The sequence below is a fragment of the Armigeres subalbatus genome, chromosome 3 (genome assembly GCF_024139115.2).
Source record: "Armigeres subalbatus isolate Guangzhou_Male chromosome 3, GZ_Asu_2, whole genome shotgun sequence".
In the NCBI taxonomy this organism is placed as follows: Eukaryota; Metazoa; Arthropoda; class Insecta; order Diptera; family Culicidae; genus Armigeres; species Armigeres subalbatus.
The window spans coordinates 200,038,976-200,058,731 of NC_085141.1; the positions used below are offsets into that span (position 1 = coordinate 200,038,976).

The 19,756-nt window shown below is 39.1% G+C and overlaps 2 protein-coding genes across 2 annotated transcripts; both read right to left on the bottom strand.

Moving 5' to 3' along the window:
* Positions 1–5,165: 5,165 nt before the first annotated feature.
* On the bottom strand, positions 5,166–6,101 carry LOC134225998 (ras-related protein Rab-35; the record flags this gene model as incomplete). The annotated part of the gene is made up of 4 exons (XM_062706501.1): positions 5,166–5,416; positions 5,480–5,661; positions 5,727–5,851; positions 5,917–6,101. Coding segments are annotated over 4 exons (570 nt in total), but the record flags the coding sequence as incomplete, so codon positions are not given.
* A 5,353-nt stretch (positions 6,102–11,454) lies between these two features.
* Positions 11,455–17,183, bottom strand: LOC134222234 (uncharacterized). The gene is made up of 2 exons (XM_062701377.1): positions 16,936–17,183; positions 11,455–11,677 (listed from the first exon to the last, which is right to left on the bottom strand). Exons 1-2 carry the CDS (start codon positions 17,181–17,183, stop codon positions 11,455–11,457), a joined length of 471 nt encoding a protein of 156 aa, XP_062557361.1.
* Between the last annotated feature and the right edge of the window lie 2,573 nt (positions 17,184–19,756).

Consider the following 19,756-nt stretch of genomic DNA (forward strand, 5'->3'; position numbering starts at 1 on the left):
TGGGTTACGTATTGCTTAAATTTTGCCAAATCCTAACTTGTATTGAAAGTTCTCATTTCAGAGCACTATATATGACAACATTAGTGTGATCGTTTTTGATCTTTTGAATCTGCGAAAAAATGGACGAATTTGCTATTTTCATAGCCCGGGGCAATACCATCGAAGTTGTTTGCTGTTACCATTTATGAAGTGATGAATTTAATTATTCATGATGGTGCTTAAACATCGTAATAATGTGAACTTGACAGATTCCCTGAGTATAACAAAAAACTGAACTGAGTATAATGAAAAGCGTTTCGTATTCGTATCATCTTATGCATATCAACGGCGCACATGTAGTGTACATTCTGAAATCTTCGCGGGCCAGAAAGGCTTCGAGGGCTGCATGCGTCTGCGGGCGCACTTTGGGGATCACTTCCAGGATCTACGAATTGGCCCTGGGAACTGAAGGGACATTTTAGTTTTATCACCAAAATTACAGTCTGACGGCTCTTTTTCAGGTTCCCGTGAGCTATCCGTAGGTCCAGAAAACGGTCAGAGTCAATGACCCATTTCTTGTTCATACTTCACATTCTGATTGAAACCCATGAAAAAGAGCCGTCCAATGATTGGTTTTGTGTAAAACTAAATGTCCCTTTCCACAGTTCCTGGGGCACCTCAAGTCCTGGAAGCGGTCAGATCCATTAATGGTCCAATTTATACATACTTGCTTTCTGATCAAAACCAAGAAAAAAGCAGTCGAGTTATTGGTTTTGGTGCTGCAACTTAAATGTTACTTTCCACTGGTTTTCCGGGGAATCTGTAGGTCCTGAGAGCGGTCCATTTTATATTCATATTTTCTTATAGAAAGAAGAGCTGTTGAATGATTGATTTTGTGAAAACTAAAATGTCCCTCCACAGGTTCTTCGGGCAAATAGTAGGTCCTGGAAGCCAGAACCGTCAATGATCCATTTTATTCGTACTTCGCTCCTGATCGAAAACCATGGAAAAGAGCCGTCGAACGACTAGTCTTGGTGGTAAACTAAATGTCCCTTCCACAGGTTCCCGGGGCAACTTAGTTCCTGAAGGCGGTCAGAGCCGTCAATGGACCATTTTATATTCATACTTCGCTTCCTGATCGAAAACCATGAAAAAGAGCCTTCATGACTGGTTTTGTGGTAAAACTAAATGTCCCTTCCACAGGTTCCCGGGCCAATCTAGGTCCTGGAAGCGGTCAAAACCGTCTATTGACCATTTTATATTCATACTTCGCTTCCTGATCGAAAACCATGAAAAAAGAGCCGTCAAATGACTGGTTTAACGGTTAAAATAACAAAAAGTATTAGCAGATATATCTTACTGTGACATCCAATCAAAAACTACTCCTGCTGTCGATGAGAGCAAATCGAAAACTAATTTTGATATTGATTTCCGATAACAAAACAAGTACACAGTTTGATGTCATATCGTTCAATTTAGTAATCTACAGCAAAATGAGATCAAAATATGTAATCAATCATGATGATTGATACATATTTGAAAACAAATTATGACTCCAATTTGATGTCAAAATCAAAATATGTTTTCAATATGATCTCATCATGTTTTCAGACTTTGCTAGGATATCTAGCCTAAAGTTATTTGGCCGAGAATGTCATTTGGTCGAATAGTTCTTCGGCCGAATTAGTCGTTTCCATAAACCACGTAGACTCTTTAGGGAGAGGTTTCGGTCTACGATAGCCCACGAAGACGGTATACCAAAGTCTTTACGTAGACCTTTTGTATTTATTTTTCGAAAACGATATACAGCAGCTTTGGGAGTTCACTAGTTTGATTTTGCATGACTTGACCGTTTATTTGCATGACTTGACCGAAATAACTTGCGTTCTCCATAAAAATGTTAATTGAAGTAAAAGTCTGAACTACGGCTTAAAACTATCAAGAATTTTACCAGGAAGTTCTTCTTGTTGAGCAGAAAAACTCCTATATTCTATAAAAATTTTCGAAATTTTTTCAACATCCTCACTTGATTTTATTGCAGATTCTACTAGAATTTCTTTAGATTTTCGAACTTTGCAAATCATGGAAATTATGTCAAATGAAGTACTTCCACGGATTTCTTTTAATTTACGTAGGGCATTTTGAATATATCAGAAAAGTCTTAAGAATGCCCAAAGATATTCTTTTGAGTTGAAGGAAATTCTCCAATTTTCCAAGAAACCCTCCAGAACATTCACTGGAGTTCTGGAAGTCTCGATTTATTTTTCTTAATTTCGAATCTTTCATTTTTCGGTGAAATTTTTGACATATACAAAATTATCGAAATGCCCGTGGAAAATTCTTCGCAATGATAATGCAAATTCTTTTGAATTATCGATGAAAATTTTCGAAATTTCTAAATAAATTTTGAAAACTTCCACGAGAAATTATTTTTATTCCACCAAAAACAATTTGAGTTTCCGCAAAAAAATTGCCATTTTGTAAAAAACAGAATTTTCATGAAAATTTATCTGAATTTCATGAGTAGTTCACAAAATTTTAACTGAAAATTCTCCAGAATTTCCACCGAAATTATTGAAAATTTTGAAATATAGGATTTATTTAAATTTCCTAAAGAAGTTGCTTCAAATTTGCAAGAGAAAAAAATATCGTAGGAAACATTCTAAATTTCCACGGAAATATTTTCGGAATGTCCGTTTAAACGTCCGTTAAAAAGTTAGCTCGAAATAATTTTTAATTTTCACGGAAAATTACTCGGGGTTTTAACAAGGAAACTTTATTAGGCTGTGAATTATTTGATATCTGTTTAACTTTTGTTCTGATAGTTCGATGGTTATTTTCCCATTAGTTAAATTTACCCTGAAGCGACTCCATTTGAGTTTTGACAGATTGAAGTTATTTGCACAAAATAGATTTGGCGCCAATTTTCTTGAAGAAAGTTTAACTATCGAACTGTCAAATCTAACCAGGCTCGGAGCAGGGTTATTTTTTAACCACAGAGAAATCATCGATCTGTCAAACTTTAACTAAAAGTTAAACGAATCGCTGGAATGGTTCACAGCCTTAAAAGAAAAATCTTGGATTTCAAAAGATGATTATTCAGCGGGATATTGCATGAAATTTTCAAGAAAAGCATAGGAATTATCACGGAGAGTTCTTTGGGTATTTCTGGTTATCAATTGGAATTTTACGAAATTTCTACGCAAAACTTATTGAATGTAGAATTGACATTGTCGGTTTCAATTGAAGTTTTTCCAAATTCTGTACGTTTTCCTAATTTTGAACCGGCGGAGAATGATAGGCTGATGCGGACAGATTTTATCAGTGGCGCTGATGCAAAGTGTCGGCGATGGTGGCGACACCAACAGGAGGAATTGAATTAACAGTAATTAAAATTAATTGGCTTTGAGATTTGATTTTTAGTTACGGACAGAGGATAAATTTTTCGTTTCAATTTGATTTTTTTTGAATTTTGTCTCTTGATTTTATTATGTTTGAAATATGTTCTTGTTGTAATATTTACATGAAAAGAATTGAATAGCTGAATTTTGAAACGTGGTTGATTTCATATTTTTTCAATCACATATGAGGTTTTGCAAATTTGGAAAAGCACGGACTTCAAGGTGGAGGTTTAAGTCTACGAAAGTCTACTAGGGGGACGGGGGTCGAAAAGTGAAATTTCGGTCTACGTATTTGTGGCAGCCAATGGTCTTTGTTTATTGATCATTGAAAAAAATTTCGTGGCCTCTTTATTTTTAAGTCGATACTGGCCTTTAGGCCAAAAGACATCTAACCTGACCTCAATTAAGCAAAACTAAACGTTTCACCACAGTTGGCAATTGCTTCTCGCGCGTGACAGACGTTGTTCCGCACAGTCGTTCAGTGAACAAAGTTCCTCGGCTCTTGTGACGAATGCACTCGGCGAAAATGTCGCATAGAAAGAACACGCTGGTTGTGATTTAGTGTTCTTCCAAAACGACCCCTTTAGAGCAGGTAAAGAAGTTCCGAGGAGTCCATCAACTCGAATGGCTGATGTTAAGAGTATTCAGCTGCACAATCTCAACAACTGCGTGTTTATCGAAATGAACGATGCAGGTGTAGCTCCACGGCTACAAAAGCAAAACCACCTGAACACTCTTTCCTTCACCTGTGAGTATTTTATCACGTACCAGTGTACGTCGATGTTCCAACTACTACAATAAAACTACACGACCTTTCGCCACGCATGCCGAACACCACCATCTCCAACCATCTGAAGCAATACGTTAAAATAACTCCATACAAAATGAGACGTGGAAAACTTCTTCCGGAGTGCTGAAGGTGAGAGTGGATGATGATAGAAAAACTACCTTCACGCATCGTTATCGAAAACGAACCGGCGCTAGTTACTGGTCAAAAACCAAACAATCAGCCGCAACCAAAGTGCCCAGTGGCGGCTGCAGAACGCACATCAACAATGCCATCAAACTCATCCAAACAAACCACTACCGACCCTCCGCCAGTGCAAACGGAAACAATCGAAAGCGAAAACGACGATGATGACGACGACGACAACAGACTATTTGAGCCCGGCACTACTGCATCCAGCGCGAAAAGGCGATTGCCAGCCGCATCGGAAACAGCAAGCGATACACGAGACGATAATATCCCGAAGAGATCATGTGGGATGACGTGTACGATACGAGCTATAGCAGAGAGCAGAATTAATCGGACTGGAAAACGTACAACACCAGATGGAGAAAAAAATAATGCATTAAATTGAATTTGAATTATATATTGTAAATGTGAAAATTTCATCCATGGCATGAACTCACTTTACAGTGTAGCTCGAAGACGAGCCAGCCTAGGGCTAAGTCTCCTTAATAAAGATAAAAAAAAAACGTTTTACGGAAACTCTTATGAAGTCAAAACTGGCTGAATATGCCGTAGTATCTGCTCAAATGTGGGCAATATTTTTGCGATTTTTTTCTCTGAAGACACTATTTAGATCATATAAACCATTTGGGCACCAAACAATTAAGTTCATCGAATCACGGCTTCCAATCATTCTTGATTATCAGAAGAAAGCTTTTCGTTAAAAGTTTTCTGACTGAAAAGTAGAGTGAGAATAACGAAACGTGAACAATACTAATCAAGATAAATCTATATGGGGTTATTTCAAGATTATGAATCAAATCCAACAAAACCACGTGTTAAAAATTGCCGTCTATTTACTACAGTGCGTGATATCGTAATCAATATAAATATATTAGGTAGCATTTATATAATTACAGTGTATTGTATGCGTTCAGCTGTTATTCCTTGTGTCGTCGGATGTTATGCTAGCTCTCTTCACATATCAGATACATAAATTATAGTACTAGCAACATTTGTTCTTTTTCTTTATATTGGCTCCTTTGCGCAGATTGACAGTGTCGTTATTCTGATCTGACTGTACCTGTAATTTGCGAAGCAATCGAACAAATAATATGAGAGAACTATGTTATAACAATAATAATACCTGTTTTTGCGTCTGCTTTTTATGCCTTAACACTTGCTCAGTGATGGCTAAAAACATTTCTTCTACATTTATATTGTCTTTGGCTGAGGTTTCGAAAAGCTGTATATCCATCTGGTTTGCAAAACGTTGCGCATCTTCGGTAATCACAACCTTTCTGGCGGGATCATCGTTTTTATTTCCGACTGAAAAAAAAAATACAAATCGAGTATAACATGTTTGTTAAAATACTACAAATTCTACATATTACCTAGAACTTTGTTCACTACGTCACAATTAGATTCAATTTCTTGTAGCCATCGTTTCACATTGGCAAATGATTCCCCATTGGTTACATCGTATACCACTATAACACCATGAGTTCCACGATAATAACTGCGATGAATCGAAAAAAAAGACATTACTGACATTATTTGGAGAAAGGGGTAATTTAAACTCACGTATTAGTTATTGTTCTGAACCGTTCCTGTCCGGCAGTATCCCAAATTTGCAATTTTACGCGTTCACCGTTTATAACAACTGTGCGAATTTTGAAATCAACACCTATAGTTGTTATGTAACTTCCCGAGAATGTGTTATCTGAGAAACGAATTAATAGTGAAGATTTGCCAACACCTGGAAATAGTCATTAAAAAGGAGATCATTATAATTAGAATATTGTTAAATTGTAGTTTTATTGAATACGATATTCTGTTAATTATCACTTTATATCAGGGCAGGGAAGCTAATTCGGAAAAAGAATTATATATTTGGAGTAAAAAAGCTTCAAGAAGCACACGATTTGATTAAGAAGTACTGCATATCACAGATAACAGATATTGAGGCTGGCATCCGATACGTGTTGCAAATTGCAACTTAAATGTATTGAATTGGCGCAGGCTTCAATTCATTAAGGCTGTTCGACGGTTGTAATCAGCTGTATCTCTACTTCGTTGAGTAGATGGGTAGTGGGCCAACGTATATCAATTCAAAAGTTTACAGGATTTTCAATAAAATTTGTTCTAGCTTCAATATCTGTGTGAAATCTCCGTCTCTCCAAAGTTTCGAATATAGATATTGGAACTCTTGTTCATTAAACGCTAATTTACTGGCGATCGTTAATAAACTTCTGTTTCATTTAAGCTAGTGTGTACTGAATATTTGCTTTCCTGATATTCACCTGCAATTCAAATAGAGATTCTGAAAAACACTCTAAGGATCAATTGGATCAATAATTACAGAGAACAACCCGTAATGCTGGTAAGACACCTTTACGTGGTGTGCTACAGGGGTAAAGATCTACTAGCGGTTACATTGCCAGCTACAGGCAAAATCCTTCTGACCTAACGAGTACTCTTCTCATTATCCAACTCCGTGGTACTTAAGTAGAGGGTGTCGTGCTGTTTTGGTGGCCCTCTGTTAAGGCAATACCACATCAACACTTCCTTCCTCTCCTAGTTACGGTGAAGATAAACATGGTGCTGTGGAGTAGTAATCCCCATGCTTTTGTTATTTTTGTTTAAGACTGGAATCAAGGACCACTCCTCGAGGATCTCAAAAGTAAAACATGAGTATCACTAGTGTCCAATCTACGAATTACACCGTAACAATGCTAATGCTAATGCTAATGCTAAATTGGATCAATAATTACAGAACACTAATACAGAAATTATTTGGGTTCAATATTCGCTCTCCCCTCAAACGAAATCCCGTTAATGCACCTTTTCTTTCATCATCACAGATAAAAACCATTTTGGTCAGTTCACATTCGCACTCTCCACAAATTGAATTTTTACTAATGCACGTTCTTTATACACCCTATCGCTTTGTCAGGCGAATACAAAGTTGGTACTACGTGATGATTTCTCATCAAGGAGTCTGAGTGAAGCTGAAAGATACGGGTTCCAAACGGGAGCGAACAACTTCCGTAGCTTCTCAAATCCTGGATATCCGCTCTACCACGACAGCTGAATGCCAATTACCAGTGCCGCCTCGATTGCTTGTAGAAATTTTCTCCTTCTTTTAAAACTCGGATGATTGTGATAACTGACATTCGCTCTGGGTACCTTGCATTCAACACTTCGCCACCAGCGAGTTATACCATTTGACTCACACGACCGTGCGCATGAGAAATGTTTTGAATGATCCGAGTTTTCAATAAAAAATAATTTTATTCAACCAATTATAAGTTACAACTTCTCCACTCAGAAACTAATTGAATTTCTTCCTATCGCTAACCCTTTACACCAAATCTATCAACTCTGTGCAAAACGGTCCTGGCCAAAGTCTGCATCGATGTCAAGTCCCATCCAAGACGTTCGCGTGGCTTTTGCGCACATCGCCACACCCTCAGCCAGATAATTCCCCTGGGTCATCACGATCGATACGGCCGTTTGATATTCGTTTTGATGGGATGGCACGTGGGCAAACTCTGATCCCACCGATCACGTGGGATGCGATGGCACGTGAACGGGCAACTCTGATCCTAACGTGTATATATATATAATCCATCATCATCATCGATGAGGATCACGAATCACCACACAGAAACATTTCTTTTGACTTCAGAAACCCAACATGCCAATCAACTTTGGGTTGCATTTGGTTGATTAGTTCCTGAGTTATGCTGCATTTTTTATGTATGTGGATGCCCGCTTCATTCAGAACTGGAGGAATCTCCCGCCTTTGAGCAGAAGAACCTTCTTGACTCAAAAACTCTGCATACTTCAGTTTTCACGCCGAACGGTTTCAGTAGTTTCCGAGTCTCTATACCGATCAGACAGACAGACAGAAACCCATTTGTATTTATATTAGGGTGGCCCAAATTAGTATGGGAAAAAGTTTTTTCAATTTTTTGATGGGCCGTCGTCTTATTCATTTTTATTTGATGCCCTGATGCTCTGGACAAGTTAATGTCAATAAAATGAGTAGCGTTATGGGCGTGCTAAGAACTCACGGGAAGTTTTATATGCAAAAATGGAGTGCTGAAATATCCAAAATAGTGATTCGCAGCTGGACGGCACAATCTTACAATGAAGAATTATGGCATACTCATTCAGATCTTCACACCCATTGAATTTTATGTAGAAAACCTTTATAAGGATTAAGTAGTTTGCCCTCACATATTAGCATATTCTTAAGTGGGGTTTAAGCAAATTTCTGTTTCTTTTACCTTTAAAAGAAATAAATTCACCCATACAACAACTCCAGTAAAATGCTAATATCTTTTGTCTAATCAACTCTAATCTTTCTTCTGCGGAGTTCCGCAGTATAATATTCCTTGTATTACTTATTCTACAAACACTGGAATTAGTATCATGGTTCTTGATCGTAAATTGTAAATAGTCCAACTGGCAAATCACTGTTTTTGGATGTCTCATCTCATACAAATTTCCTTAACGAGTTTAGTAATTCACCGCCGCTCAAACGTTGACTGATTTGGTTGAATTTTTTATTCAGAGCACAGGGCATCAACTGGCTGAGAACTTATCAAAATAAGTACCAACAAAAAATTGTAAAAGTGTTTTTTGAGCCACCCTAATGTATATAATATATGAGATTATTTCACCTCATATTCCCCTAAAACTAACATACTCTTCAGATAAAATAACACTGCACTCAACAAACAATATTCTAATCGTTCAGATTCGATCAGAAATATTCCGTAGACTGCTTATAACGGCTGCATTTTTTTCATAATACCAAAGTTTTGGAGGAAGTTGGGGGAAAACGTCCAAAAAGTCCTATTAGGAATGGCGTGCCGGACCCGAAATAACCCCCATTCGATTCCTGGGAATATTTTGTTTAAGTTTAAGTTTTTGGTCACAATTTTCATTCAGCGCCTTTGAGTTATTGTAAGATACATCTCCCCATTGTTTTTGTAAGATACGTGTCTCTGCGGTAAGTATTTCGAGGTTCGCCGACGAAAAATCGCCTAAAATTTGGCAGGGTTGGCATTAATTTTCCATCCTTCTTGATATGCACACAGATAACAGATATTGAAGCTAGAACACATTTTATTGAAAATCCTGTGTAAACTTTGAATTGATATACGTTACCCACTACTGCCATCTCCACTCAACTAATTGCAGGCAGTACTTAAGGATGCAGCTGATTAACAAACCGTCGAACGCAGCCAATGGTAATCTTGATACAGCCGCATTCGGGCTGCGTTTTCTAATAGTAATGATCCTTGCGCCATCTCCAATCGATTGCCAAACGCGGTCCCAATTTAAAATACATTTGAATTAACGGTTGCGAATGTTTACACACGTATCGGATGCCAGCCTCAATATCTGTTATCTGTGATATGCAGTACTTCTTAATCAAATCGTGTGCTTCTTGAAGCTTTTTTACTCCAAATGATAGTAATTCTTTTCCTTGAATTAGCTTCTCTACCTCTGATAAGTAAAGTGATAATTAACAGGATATCGTATTCCAATAAAAACTACAATTTTAACAAATATTCTAATTTATAATGATCTCCTTTTTAATGACTATTTCAGGTGTTGGCAAATCTTCAACTATTAATTCGTTTCAGATAACACATTCTCCGGGAAGTTGGCATAACAATCTATATAGGTTATTTGATTTTCAAATTGCACAGTTGTTATAAACGCAGAACGTAAAATTGCAAATTTGGGATACTGCCGGATACAGGAACGGTTCAGAAACAATAACTAATACGTGAGTTTAAATTACCCCTTTCTTTCCAAATAATGTCAGTAATGTCTTTTTTCGATTCATCGCAGTTATTATCGTGGAACCTATGGTGTTATAGTGGTGATACGATGTAACTAATGGGGAATCCATTTGCCAATGTGAAACGATGGCTACAAGAAATTGAATCTAATTGTGACGTAGTGAAACAAAGTTCTAGGTATATGTAGAATTTGTAGTATTTTAACAAACACATGTTATACTCAGATTTAGTATTTTTTCAGTCGAAATAAAAACGATGATCCCGCCAGAAAGGTTGCCAGATTACTCGAAGATGCGCAATGTTTTGCAAACCAGATGGATATACAGCTTTTCGAAACCTCAGCCAAAGACAATATAAATGTAGAAGAAATGTTTTTAGCCATCACTGAGCAAGTGTTAAGGCATAAAAAGCAGACGCAAAAACAGGTATTATTATTGTTATAACATAGTTCTCTCATATTATTTGTTCGATTGCTTCGCAAATTAGCAGTGCCAGCCAGATCAGAAATAACGATACCTGTCACATCTGCGCAAAGGAGCCAATATAAAGAAAAAAGAAATTGGGGAAATGTTGTTAAAATATAATTTATGTATCTGGTAAATGATGTGAAGAGAGCTAGCATAACATCCGACGACACAAGGAATAACAGCTGAACGCATACAATACACTGTAATTATATAAATGCTACCTAATATATTTATATTGATTACGATATCACGCACTGTAGTAAATAGACGGCAATTTTTAACACGTGGTTTTGTTGGATTTGATTCATAATCTTGAAATAACCCCATATAGATTTATCTTGATTAGGTAATTGTTCACGTTTCTGGTTATTCCTCACTTATTTCTTTTCAGTCAGAAAACCTTTAACGAAAAGCTTTCTTCTGATAAATCAAGAATGATTGGAAGCCGGATTCGATGAACTTAATTGTTTGCGCCCAAATACGAGTTTTATAGATGATTCTAAATAGTGTTCTTCAGAGAAAAATCTGTAAAAATATTGCCCACATTTGGAGTGGAAAGATATTAGGGCTACGGCATATTCAGTTGCCAGTTTTGACTTCATAAGAGTTTCCTGTGAAACGCTTTTTTTATCTTGGCTATTAGGAGATCTTAGCCCTAGGCTGGCTCTGGTCTTTCGAGCTACAACCTCGTAAAGTGCGAGTTCATGCCATATGGATGAAATTTTTCACACATTTACAATATATAATTCAAATTCAATTCTAATCGGCATTATTTTTTCTCCATCTGGTGTTGTACTGTTGCTTCCAGTCCGATTAATTCTGCTCTCTTGCTATAGCCTTCGTATCATGTACACGTCATCCCATGCATGAGATCTCTTCGGGATAGTTATCGTCTCGTGTATCGCTTGGCTGTTTCCGATGCGGCTGGCAATCGCCTTTTTCGCGCTGGCTTTGGGCAGTAGCTGCCAGCCCCAATAGTCTGTTGTCGTCGTCGCTTCACTCATCGTCGTTTTCGCTTTCGATTGTTTCCGGTTTGCACTGGCGAAGGCGCTTCTGGTAGTGGTTTGTTTTGGATGAGTTTGATGGCAGCTTGTTGATGTAAGTGTCTGCAGCCGCCACTGGGCAACTTTTTGGTTGCGGCTGATTGTTTGGTTTTTGGACCAGTAACTACCGTTCGTCTGTTCGTTTTCGATAACGATGCGTGAAGGTATTGGTTTTTCTATCATCATCCGTACTACTTTGGCACACCGTTCAGCACTCCCGGAAGAAGTTTATGTCCACGTCTCATTTTGTAATGGAGATTACTTTTAACAGTATTGCTTCAGATGGTTGGAGATGGTGGTGTTCGGCATGCGTGGCGAAAGGTCGTAGTTTTATTGTCAGAAGTTAGAACATCGACGTACAATTGGTACGTGGATAGAATCACCACAGGTGAAGTTGAAAAGAGTGTTTGCAGTGTGGTTTTGCCTTTTGTAGTTGTGGAGCTACACCTGCATCGTTCATTTCCTGATAAACACGCAGCGTTGTTGAGATTGTGCAGCTGAATACTCTTTAACATCAAAGCCAATGTCAAGCTTCTGATGGACTCCTTCAGGAACTTCTTTACCTGCTCTAGCAAGGGGTCGTTTTGGTGCCGAACACTACCCAGTCCAGCCAACCAGCGTGTTCTTTCTATGCGACATTGCCGAGTGCATTCGTCACAAGAGCCGAGGAACTTGTTCACTGAACGATCAAAGCGGAACAACGGGGTTCTGTCACGCGCGAGAAGGCCAATTGCCAACCTGTGGTGAAACGTTTAGTTTTGCTTAATTGAGGTCAGGTTAGATGTCTTTGGCCCAGGCCAGGCTATCGACTTAAAAATAAAAGAGGCCACGTGAAATTTTTTTCAATGATCAATAGACAAAAAGACCATTTCGCCAAATAAATGGCCATTTCTGACCATATTACCCATTCAGTACGAGGTTCAGTCATTTAAATTTGGCCGTATGACCAGTTGGTGATGAACTTCTAACTAACCATCTTAATTAATCTAGATTGGGGAAGTCAACGTTAATGCATCTCTTTTACCAGTTACAATTTTCTGTGAATTTCAAAGAATACTCAATAGAAACCTCAATAGGAACATTCCGTTGATTTTCTCCTAATATTTTTTTCTGTAGAAATTTGGAACAACTCCCGTCAAAACTCTGAAGAAGATTCTCATGTAAATCCCAAACAAATTTCCTTGGTAAATCCAAAGAGCTCCTCTTGGTAATTCAAAAGAGTTCTCGAAACTTGAAAGTAGTTCCCGTGGAGAATCTGATAATAATTTTTGAATAAATATTCTGGAAAAACTGGAAATCTTTTATCAAAATTTTGAGGCGAAATTCAAAAGATATCAAAAGATTCGAAATTCTCCCTTTATTGTCTTGAAAATATACAAAATAACCAATTCAGCCGAACGACACCTTCGACTGAATATCCATTAAAACGACTAATTCGGCCGAAGAACTATTCGACCAAATGACATTCTCGGCCAAATAACTTTAGGCTAGATATCCTAGCAAAGTCTGAAAACATGATGAGATCATATTGAAAACATATTTTGATTTTGCCTTCAAATTGATTCATAATTTGTTTTCAAATATGAATCAATTAATTGATTACATATTTTGATCTCATTTTGCTGTAGGTTACTAATTTGAAAGATATGACATCAAACTGTGGACTTATTTTGTTATCGGAAACCAATATCAAAATTAGTTTCGATTTGCTCTCATCGACAGCAGGAATAGATTTTGATTTGATGTCACAGTAAGATATATCTGCTAATACTTTTTGTTATTTTAACCGTTAAAACGACCAAAAATATATCAAATTAAGTAAACATAATTGATGATTTCACAACATTAAAACAACTTATCGATTTGCTCATAAGCTTTGCTCGGGAAGGCTTCTAGCAAATAGTCTTTTCGGTTAAACAACATATTCGGCCTAACAACTTTCAGCCTTGTTGCTTTCTGCCGAACGACTCTTTCAACAAGATATTGTATAGAATTTTCATGGAAATAATTGGTATCTTCACGAAAGATTTTCAACGTAATGTTGTAGAGATTGCACTGAATCTTTGGAGTTTTCACTGAAAATTTGAAACGGCGTGGAAAATTATAGATCAGCGGCGTGACAAATTTGAAACGGCGGCGCGTCGATGCAAAAATGTCTGCGGCGGCGCACACCTCTAGCCAGGTTACCATTTTTGAATTCGTATATCATGAGGCTAGCACGATGACACTTTCAAGCCCAAGGAAGTCGAGACAATTTCCAATCCAAAAATTGCCTAGACCGGCACCGGGAATCGAACCCAGCCACCCTCAGCATGGTCTTGCTTTTTAGCCGCACCGTCTTACCGCACGTCTAAGGAGGGCCAATTAACATGAAAATGACCAACCACTGTTCCATTACTACCATCTTGGACAATAAATATCGATGATTTCAGTAACATTTGATTCTATGTTAAATAGATTTGAAAAACATTATGAAAATACTGGATATTTAAAATATAGAAACGGCTGCACTTAGAAAAAAATTAACGCATACCTTTTCCATTGGAATTTTAACGTACTTTCATAAAATCGAATTGAAAAAATAGTAAAAATAATACTTCAACCTTTGAGCTTGAGCTTGATTGACTGCTCTTATTTGCTACTCCATTATGACCAGATCAGCAGTTCTTGCACAGGGAACCAATAGATGTTTGCTTGGGACTAGCACACATCTTCAATGTACAAGTACTGGTGATCTCATTTGTTAGGTCATACTGGCGCCTGCCACGCATTCTGACGTGGCAATGTAGGGAAGGGGGAGGAAATAATGATGCAATCACTCGCTCACTGCAAGCCGAATATACCTCTGCACTTGCCACGAGTTCATGCGGAATTTGTTGGAATTTCTGGGTTAGGTTGGAAAGGCAGAGGTCCGTCTTGGTTAACGAGCTGCCAATGTGAAAGATAGGAGAAGGTAACTGATTTAATTTCTAATTGGATGTAGGAAACGAGCTATATAGTTCATTTGCAATTCTAGCAGATTACTGTTAGAATACTCAAGTTGAAGGTATAGGAATAATAATGGAAACGGTATGGAAGTCCATTTCCAGTTCAAGCGATTGCTAGAACATGAGAAATATAGAGAAAGATACAAAGTAGGAGAATGTTACGGACCTGGGATTGAACCCACGACCTCCTGCGTATGAGGCAGAAGCAGTAGCCATATGACTACCAAGCCCGCTTCGAAACAAGAGAGATCACGCACTGAACTGATTAATTTTATTCTGATTTCCCTCAATATTTACTTCAATATTTTGGGTTCGCACTCACACCATCAATCTTTTCCTTCAATAATCAAGAGTTTGTCAAACTTTTTCCGTCGTGTGGGGTCTGCTTATCATGACCTGTGCGGTGCACAATGTGGGGGAACGGAGGGCGACAAATACTCAATCTCTTCTTCTTCTTCGGGGGTGGGCAATCAATTTGCATATTCACAACACTAATAGGCATGGCGAAAACAGGTTGTCTCAGGTGCAAGCCGTCCGGTGTCCACAACAGATTACCGGAAGGGTCTGAGAGTGGATCGGACTGATGGAACAACCACTGATCAGGTACTGGGATCAGGTAATGGATCGGAATGAGGGGACAGCACTATTTGACTAGATGAGCTCGGATGAGCAACCAACGATGGACTGTATCGGCAGTAGGAATGGGCGATACCGATACGATATATCGGGAATCGATATTTTCGCTCTGATTGATCGATATTTCGTATCGATTTTTTTAAGTTCGATATTTGACTGTATCGATTTTTTCTAGCGGATATCGGATTTCGATTTTTTGAATTCCAAAAATAAATATAGCACATTAGGCACAATCTGTTAAAAACTGCGAAACAGCGAAACTTTGATGTGCGATTCGATGACCTAAACTGAAAAATCTAAACCAACCCCTGTTTTTTTTTTGCTCGTGCTTTTAATTTTTTGGGCGTATCGATATATCGGAATATCGATGTTTCAACGCCGATATTTTTCGGCATCGATTTTTCGACAATAAAAACATCGATTCGGCAGTATCGACATTTTTCCGAAAAACGCCCATTCCTAATCGGCAGATTGGAGCAGCAGCAGCGATCGGAGACTTCACACCGGCAGCGAGGAATGGTAGTGGTACTCTTTCGGTGACAGGAAAACGACACGGAAACGTTTAACTTTTTCTATTCTTCGTCGTTTGAAATTTACAAAAACAATGAATCGCTCTGCGCGACGTGCTTCTTTTTTATACACATATTTTCTGTGATGCAACCGCTTATTTGCGTGACTTAGCTCCTCCCATATTCGAAGGAAGAACAAACAAAAATAACAAAAAGGAATATTGTGCTTGGTTGGGAGGAGGCTACTGTGATCGTTCAGCAATGACTGTTGTCATGATTGAATGATTGAGGGATTGGGGAAGGAAGGATGGGATTACATTTTGATTCACAGACAAATAGACTTAATACTATGAACAACATATCGATGGGAAAGGATAATTAAGAATAACAAAAAATAATCATTCGCTTGTAAACGAACATTCTCCCGCCCGGCTAGATTGTGGATCTGCAGATGCGAATGCTTCATCATTATCTGATATTGGTAGTGGTGCGAGTCTTGAAACAGAACGACGGTAAACCCCGGTAGATGTCTGTACGTCCACCACCCTAACGACTAAATCAGTACCAGGATAAACAGCAATAATCTGCCCATATTCTATGAAAGCGGAGGAAGATTAACTTTCATGATCAAAACAATAAGTCCAGGCACAACGTTCGGTGATCCATTTAGAGCGCGCTTGTAACGTATGTAGGTATTCGTTTTACCAACGTCTCCAGAAATGTATCGTAGACACTGCATATACTTCCATCTTGTCAAACGATTCACAGGTAAATCCACAAGCGTAGGTTCGGGTATGGCTATCAACTCTCGACCAATGAGAGAATGGCCTGGTGTTAAAACAGATGGTTCATGAGTGTCCAGAGAGTTAGCAATGAGGGGACGGGAGTTGAGCACTGCTTCAATTTGCGTAAGAACGGTATAAAACTCTTCGAAATTCAGACAAGCATTAGCCAACACTTTACGCAAATGAGTTTTTGTACTTTTCACCCCTGCCTCCCATAGTCCTCCAAAGTTCGGAGAACGAGGAGGGATGAATTTCCACACTATTTCTCGGGCGGAACAGAATCATCAATTTTCCCCTTCGACTGATCATCTTGGAACATTACGAACAGTTCATGGAGATCCGATTTTGCACCTGCAAAGTTTGTTCCGTGATCGGCTGACAAATCGCTGTAAAGCTGCAATGATGGCTGCGGATGACAGGTCGGAAACCAATTCCAAATGAATAGCCTTAACGGCAAGACACACGAATATACAGATGTATGCCTTTACTCGAACGGTCTTACGCAGACCAACCTTTATATACACCGGTCCCGCGAAGTCTACACCGGTTCTAGAGAATGGAATGGACGGAACAACACGAGCCTCGGGCAATCGACCCATCATGGGTTGAAGACAGCGAGGGCGATTTCGAAAACATGTAATACGTTTATCAACCAAAATCGTTGTCGCAACAACGACATTAATCCGGACGGTCCAAGATGTAGATTTTCTGCATATCGCGGATGAGGAGCTCACAAACTGGGCTCTTATTAGGTAGTAATAATTGGTGGCGAGAATCGTAGGGCAAGCGAGCATTATCGAGTCTACCTCCTACTCTCAACAGGCCATCCACCACTACTGGATCTAACGCAGCGAAGCGACGACTAGGTTTTCCCGCGGAGATCAAACTGATTTCATCGGCCATTTCAAGGCGCTGGACCAATCCAATTATAGTTACAATCGACTTACGTAATTCGGAGACTGTCAAGCCTTTGTTTGATACACGATCATTACGATTCGATCGGCAGTTCGTTGCACAGCGTAAAACGTATCCCACAATCCTTTGTAGTTTTCGAAACGATCCGAAGGCCTCGAGGAATGTAACGTCTTGTGGATCAATGGTGGTGGATATAACTGGCATAGTGGAAACGGTTTCAGGTAACTCAATTTCTGGAGGTAGTTCAATGTTAACCATTTCGTATTGCAGGGTTTTCAAAAACGACGGACCATTCCACCACAGCATGTTGTTTACAAGAATCTGAGGTAATTGTCCGCGGGACACAACATCAGCTGGGTTGTCTTCGGAGCGGACATAAAACCAGTAAAATTGGTTGGTTGTGGTAGTTATTTCCGTCACACGGTTACGTTCAAAGACTTCGAGCTGACTGCGAGATTTCTTTAACCATGCCAGAACAATTTGGCTGTCGGACCATAGACAGACGCGATAGATTTCAATTTTCAGCGAAGCAATACGCTTGGGGATCAACCTTGACAACAACAAAGCCGCACACAATTCCATTTTTGGGATCGTCAAGGGTTTTGGGGGGGGGGGCAATTCTTGACTTACTACAAAGCAGTGAAACCTTAACATCTGTACCGGAAACTGCTCTCAGGTAAACAACAGCTCCGTAAGCACGATTCGAAGCGTAAGCAAATCCGTGTATTCCATAGGATTCGATGTTCGGTAATCCAACGAAGCGTGGTATTTTGATAGAATCCACAAATTTTAAAGACTCTCTGAACGTAATCCAAGCCTGCAGAATGTCACCTTTCAAAGCATCATCCCATCCCAGTCCATCCTTCCACAAAAGTTGCATTATCTCCTTACACAAACTATCACTGGAGCAACTAATCCCAACGGGTCAAAACAATCGTGCTATTTCGGAGAGGACGATGCGCTTGGTTGGCCTCGCCAATGGTTGGAAGTTCAATTGACAATGAAAACGAAAATTATCTTCTGCAGGATCCCATAGTAGGCCTAGGGTCTTGATAACCTTATTGATACATATCAGAGTTTCCGAATTCCAAATATTTCTCACGGTCGGTTTCGGGAACTGTTTCAAGAATGGCTGTATCATTCGCACACCATTTATGGACTGGAAATCCACCGGAATTCAACAGACTTGTCAAATCAGAAACAAGTTGCATGGCTTGCTCAATCGTATCAGCTCCTGATACCACATCATCTACATAGACGTCCTCTTCTACCACCACGCTGTTGGAAAACGCTGGTACTCATCGCGGGCTAACTGCAACAATGTTCGAGTGGCCAAGAAAGGGGCGCTGGATGTCCCATAGGTGACAGTTGTTAGTTCTAATATTTGAAGCGGATCAGAAGGATTTTCTCTCCAGAATATGCGCTGGAGGCCGGAGTGAACTTCATCGACACGCATTCTCCTATACATTTTTGAAATGTCAGCCGTCAGCATTCTTGATTAGGCGCTGCTCAAGAATGTGGAAACGCTTCAGAGCCAAAGATCGATTACTGCCCAACTCACTTATAGATTCGGTCAATGGTAAATGAACAGTGTACAGACCATCTGGGTTTCTAACGGTAGTTGAACTATAAATCTGTTTACAAACTTGCTCTTCCTTAGATGCGGGATCATGAGCCTCAATCGATTCCACAGACCAAAACCTCTCTATGCACTCTGTCAGCGGACGTACAGGGGATGGACAAAATAATTAGGATAGGCAAATTTTGAGTGAAATTAGATGCGTTGTAACTATCTTAGTTATCATCCGATTTTGACAATTCAGGGATGCCCGAACTAGAAAATTAATGCAGTTTAACGGTATGTCTATGGAACCGACTATGGCCACCGGATTCCGGAGATATTCCGGGTTTTTCGGAGGTAGGTTCAAAACCGTAAATTTGAGGTGGATATTAAGAGAAGTTGTGGTTAAAAATTGAATAATATTAGTAACCACAAATTAAGTAGGGCTCTTGCTGATTGGAACCATATATTGAGATTTAGAATCGGACCAGAATCAAGTGAGATATGGCCATTTCTTTATAATCGGTTCCGATCGATACTTATCTAAGGGGTCAGGCCACAACTTCATTTGAATCTCGCTTTTTGATAGAGCGTCCACTATGATTTTATTCTAGAAGGCTTCTTATGTGTCAAGAACGAAAAACCAATTGAATAAACGGATCTTGGAGTCGCTGGGATGTCCCCGGGGAACCTGTG

Coding starts and splice junctions, on each gene's coding strand:
- LOC134222234 (XM_062701377.1), bottom strand. CDS start 17,183: ATGGGTCGATTGCCCGAGGCTCGTGTTGTTCCGTCCATTCCATTCTCT. Junction 11,678..16,935: donor TCACGGAACAAACTTTGCAG/GTGCAAAATCGG, acceptor AACCACTACCAG/AAGCGCCTTCGCCAGTGCAA.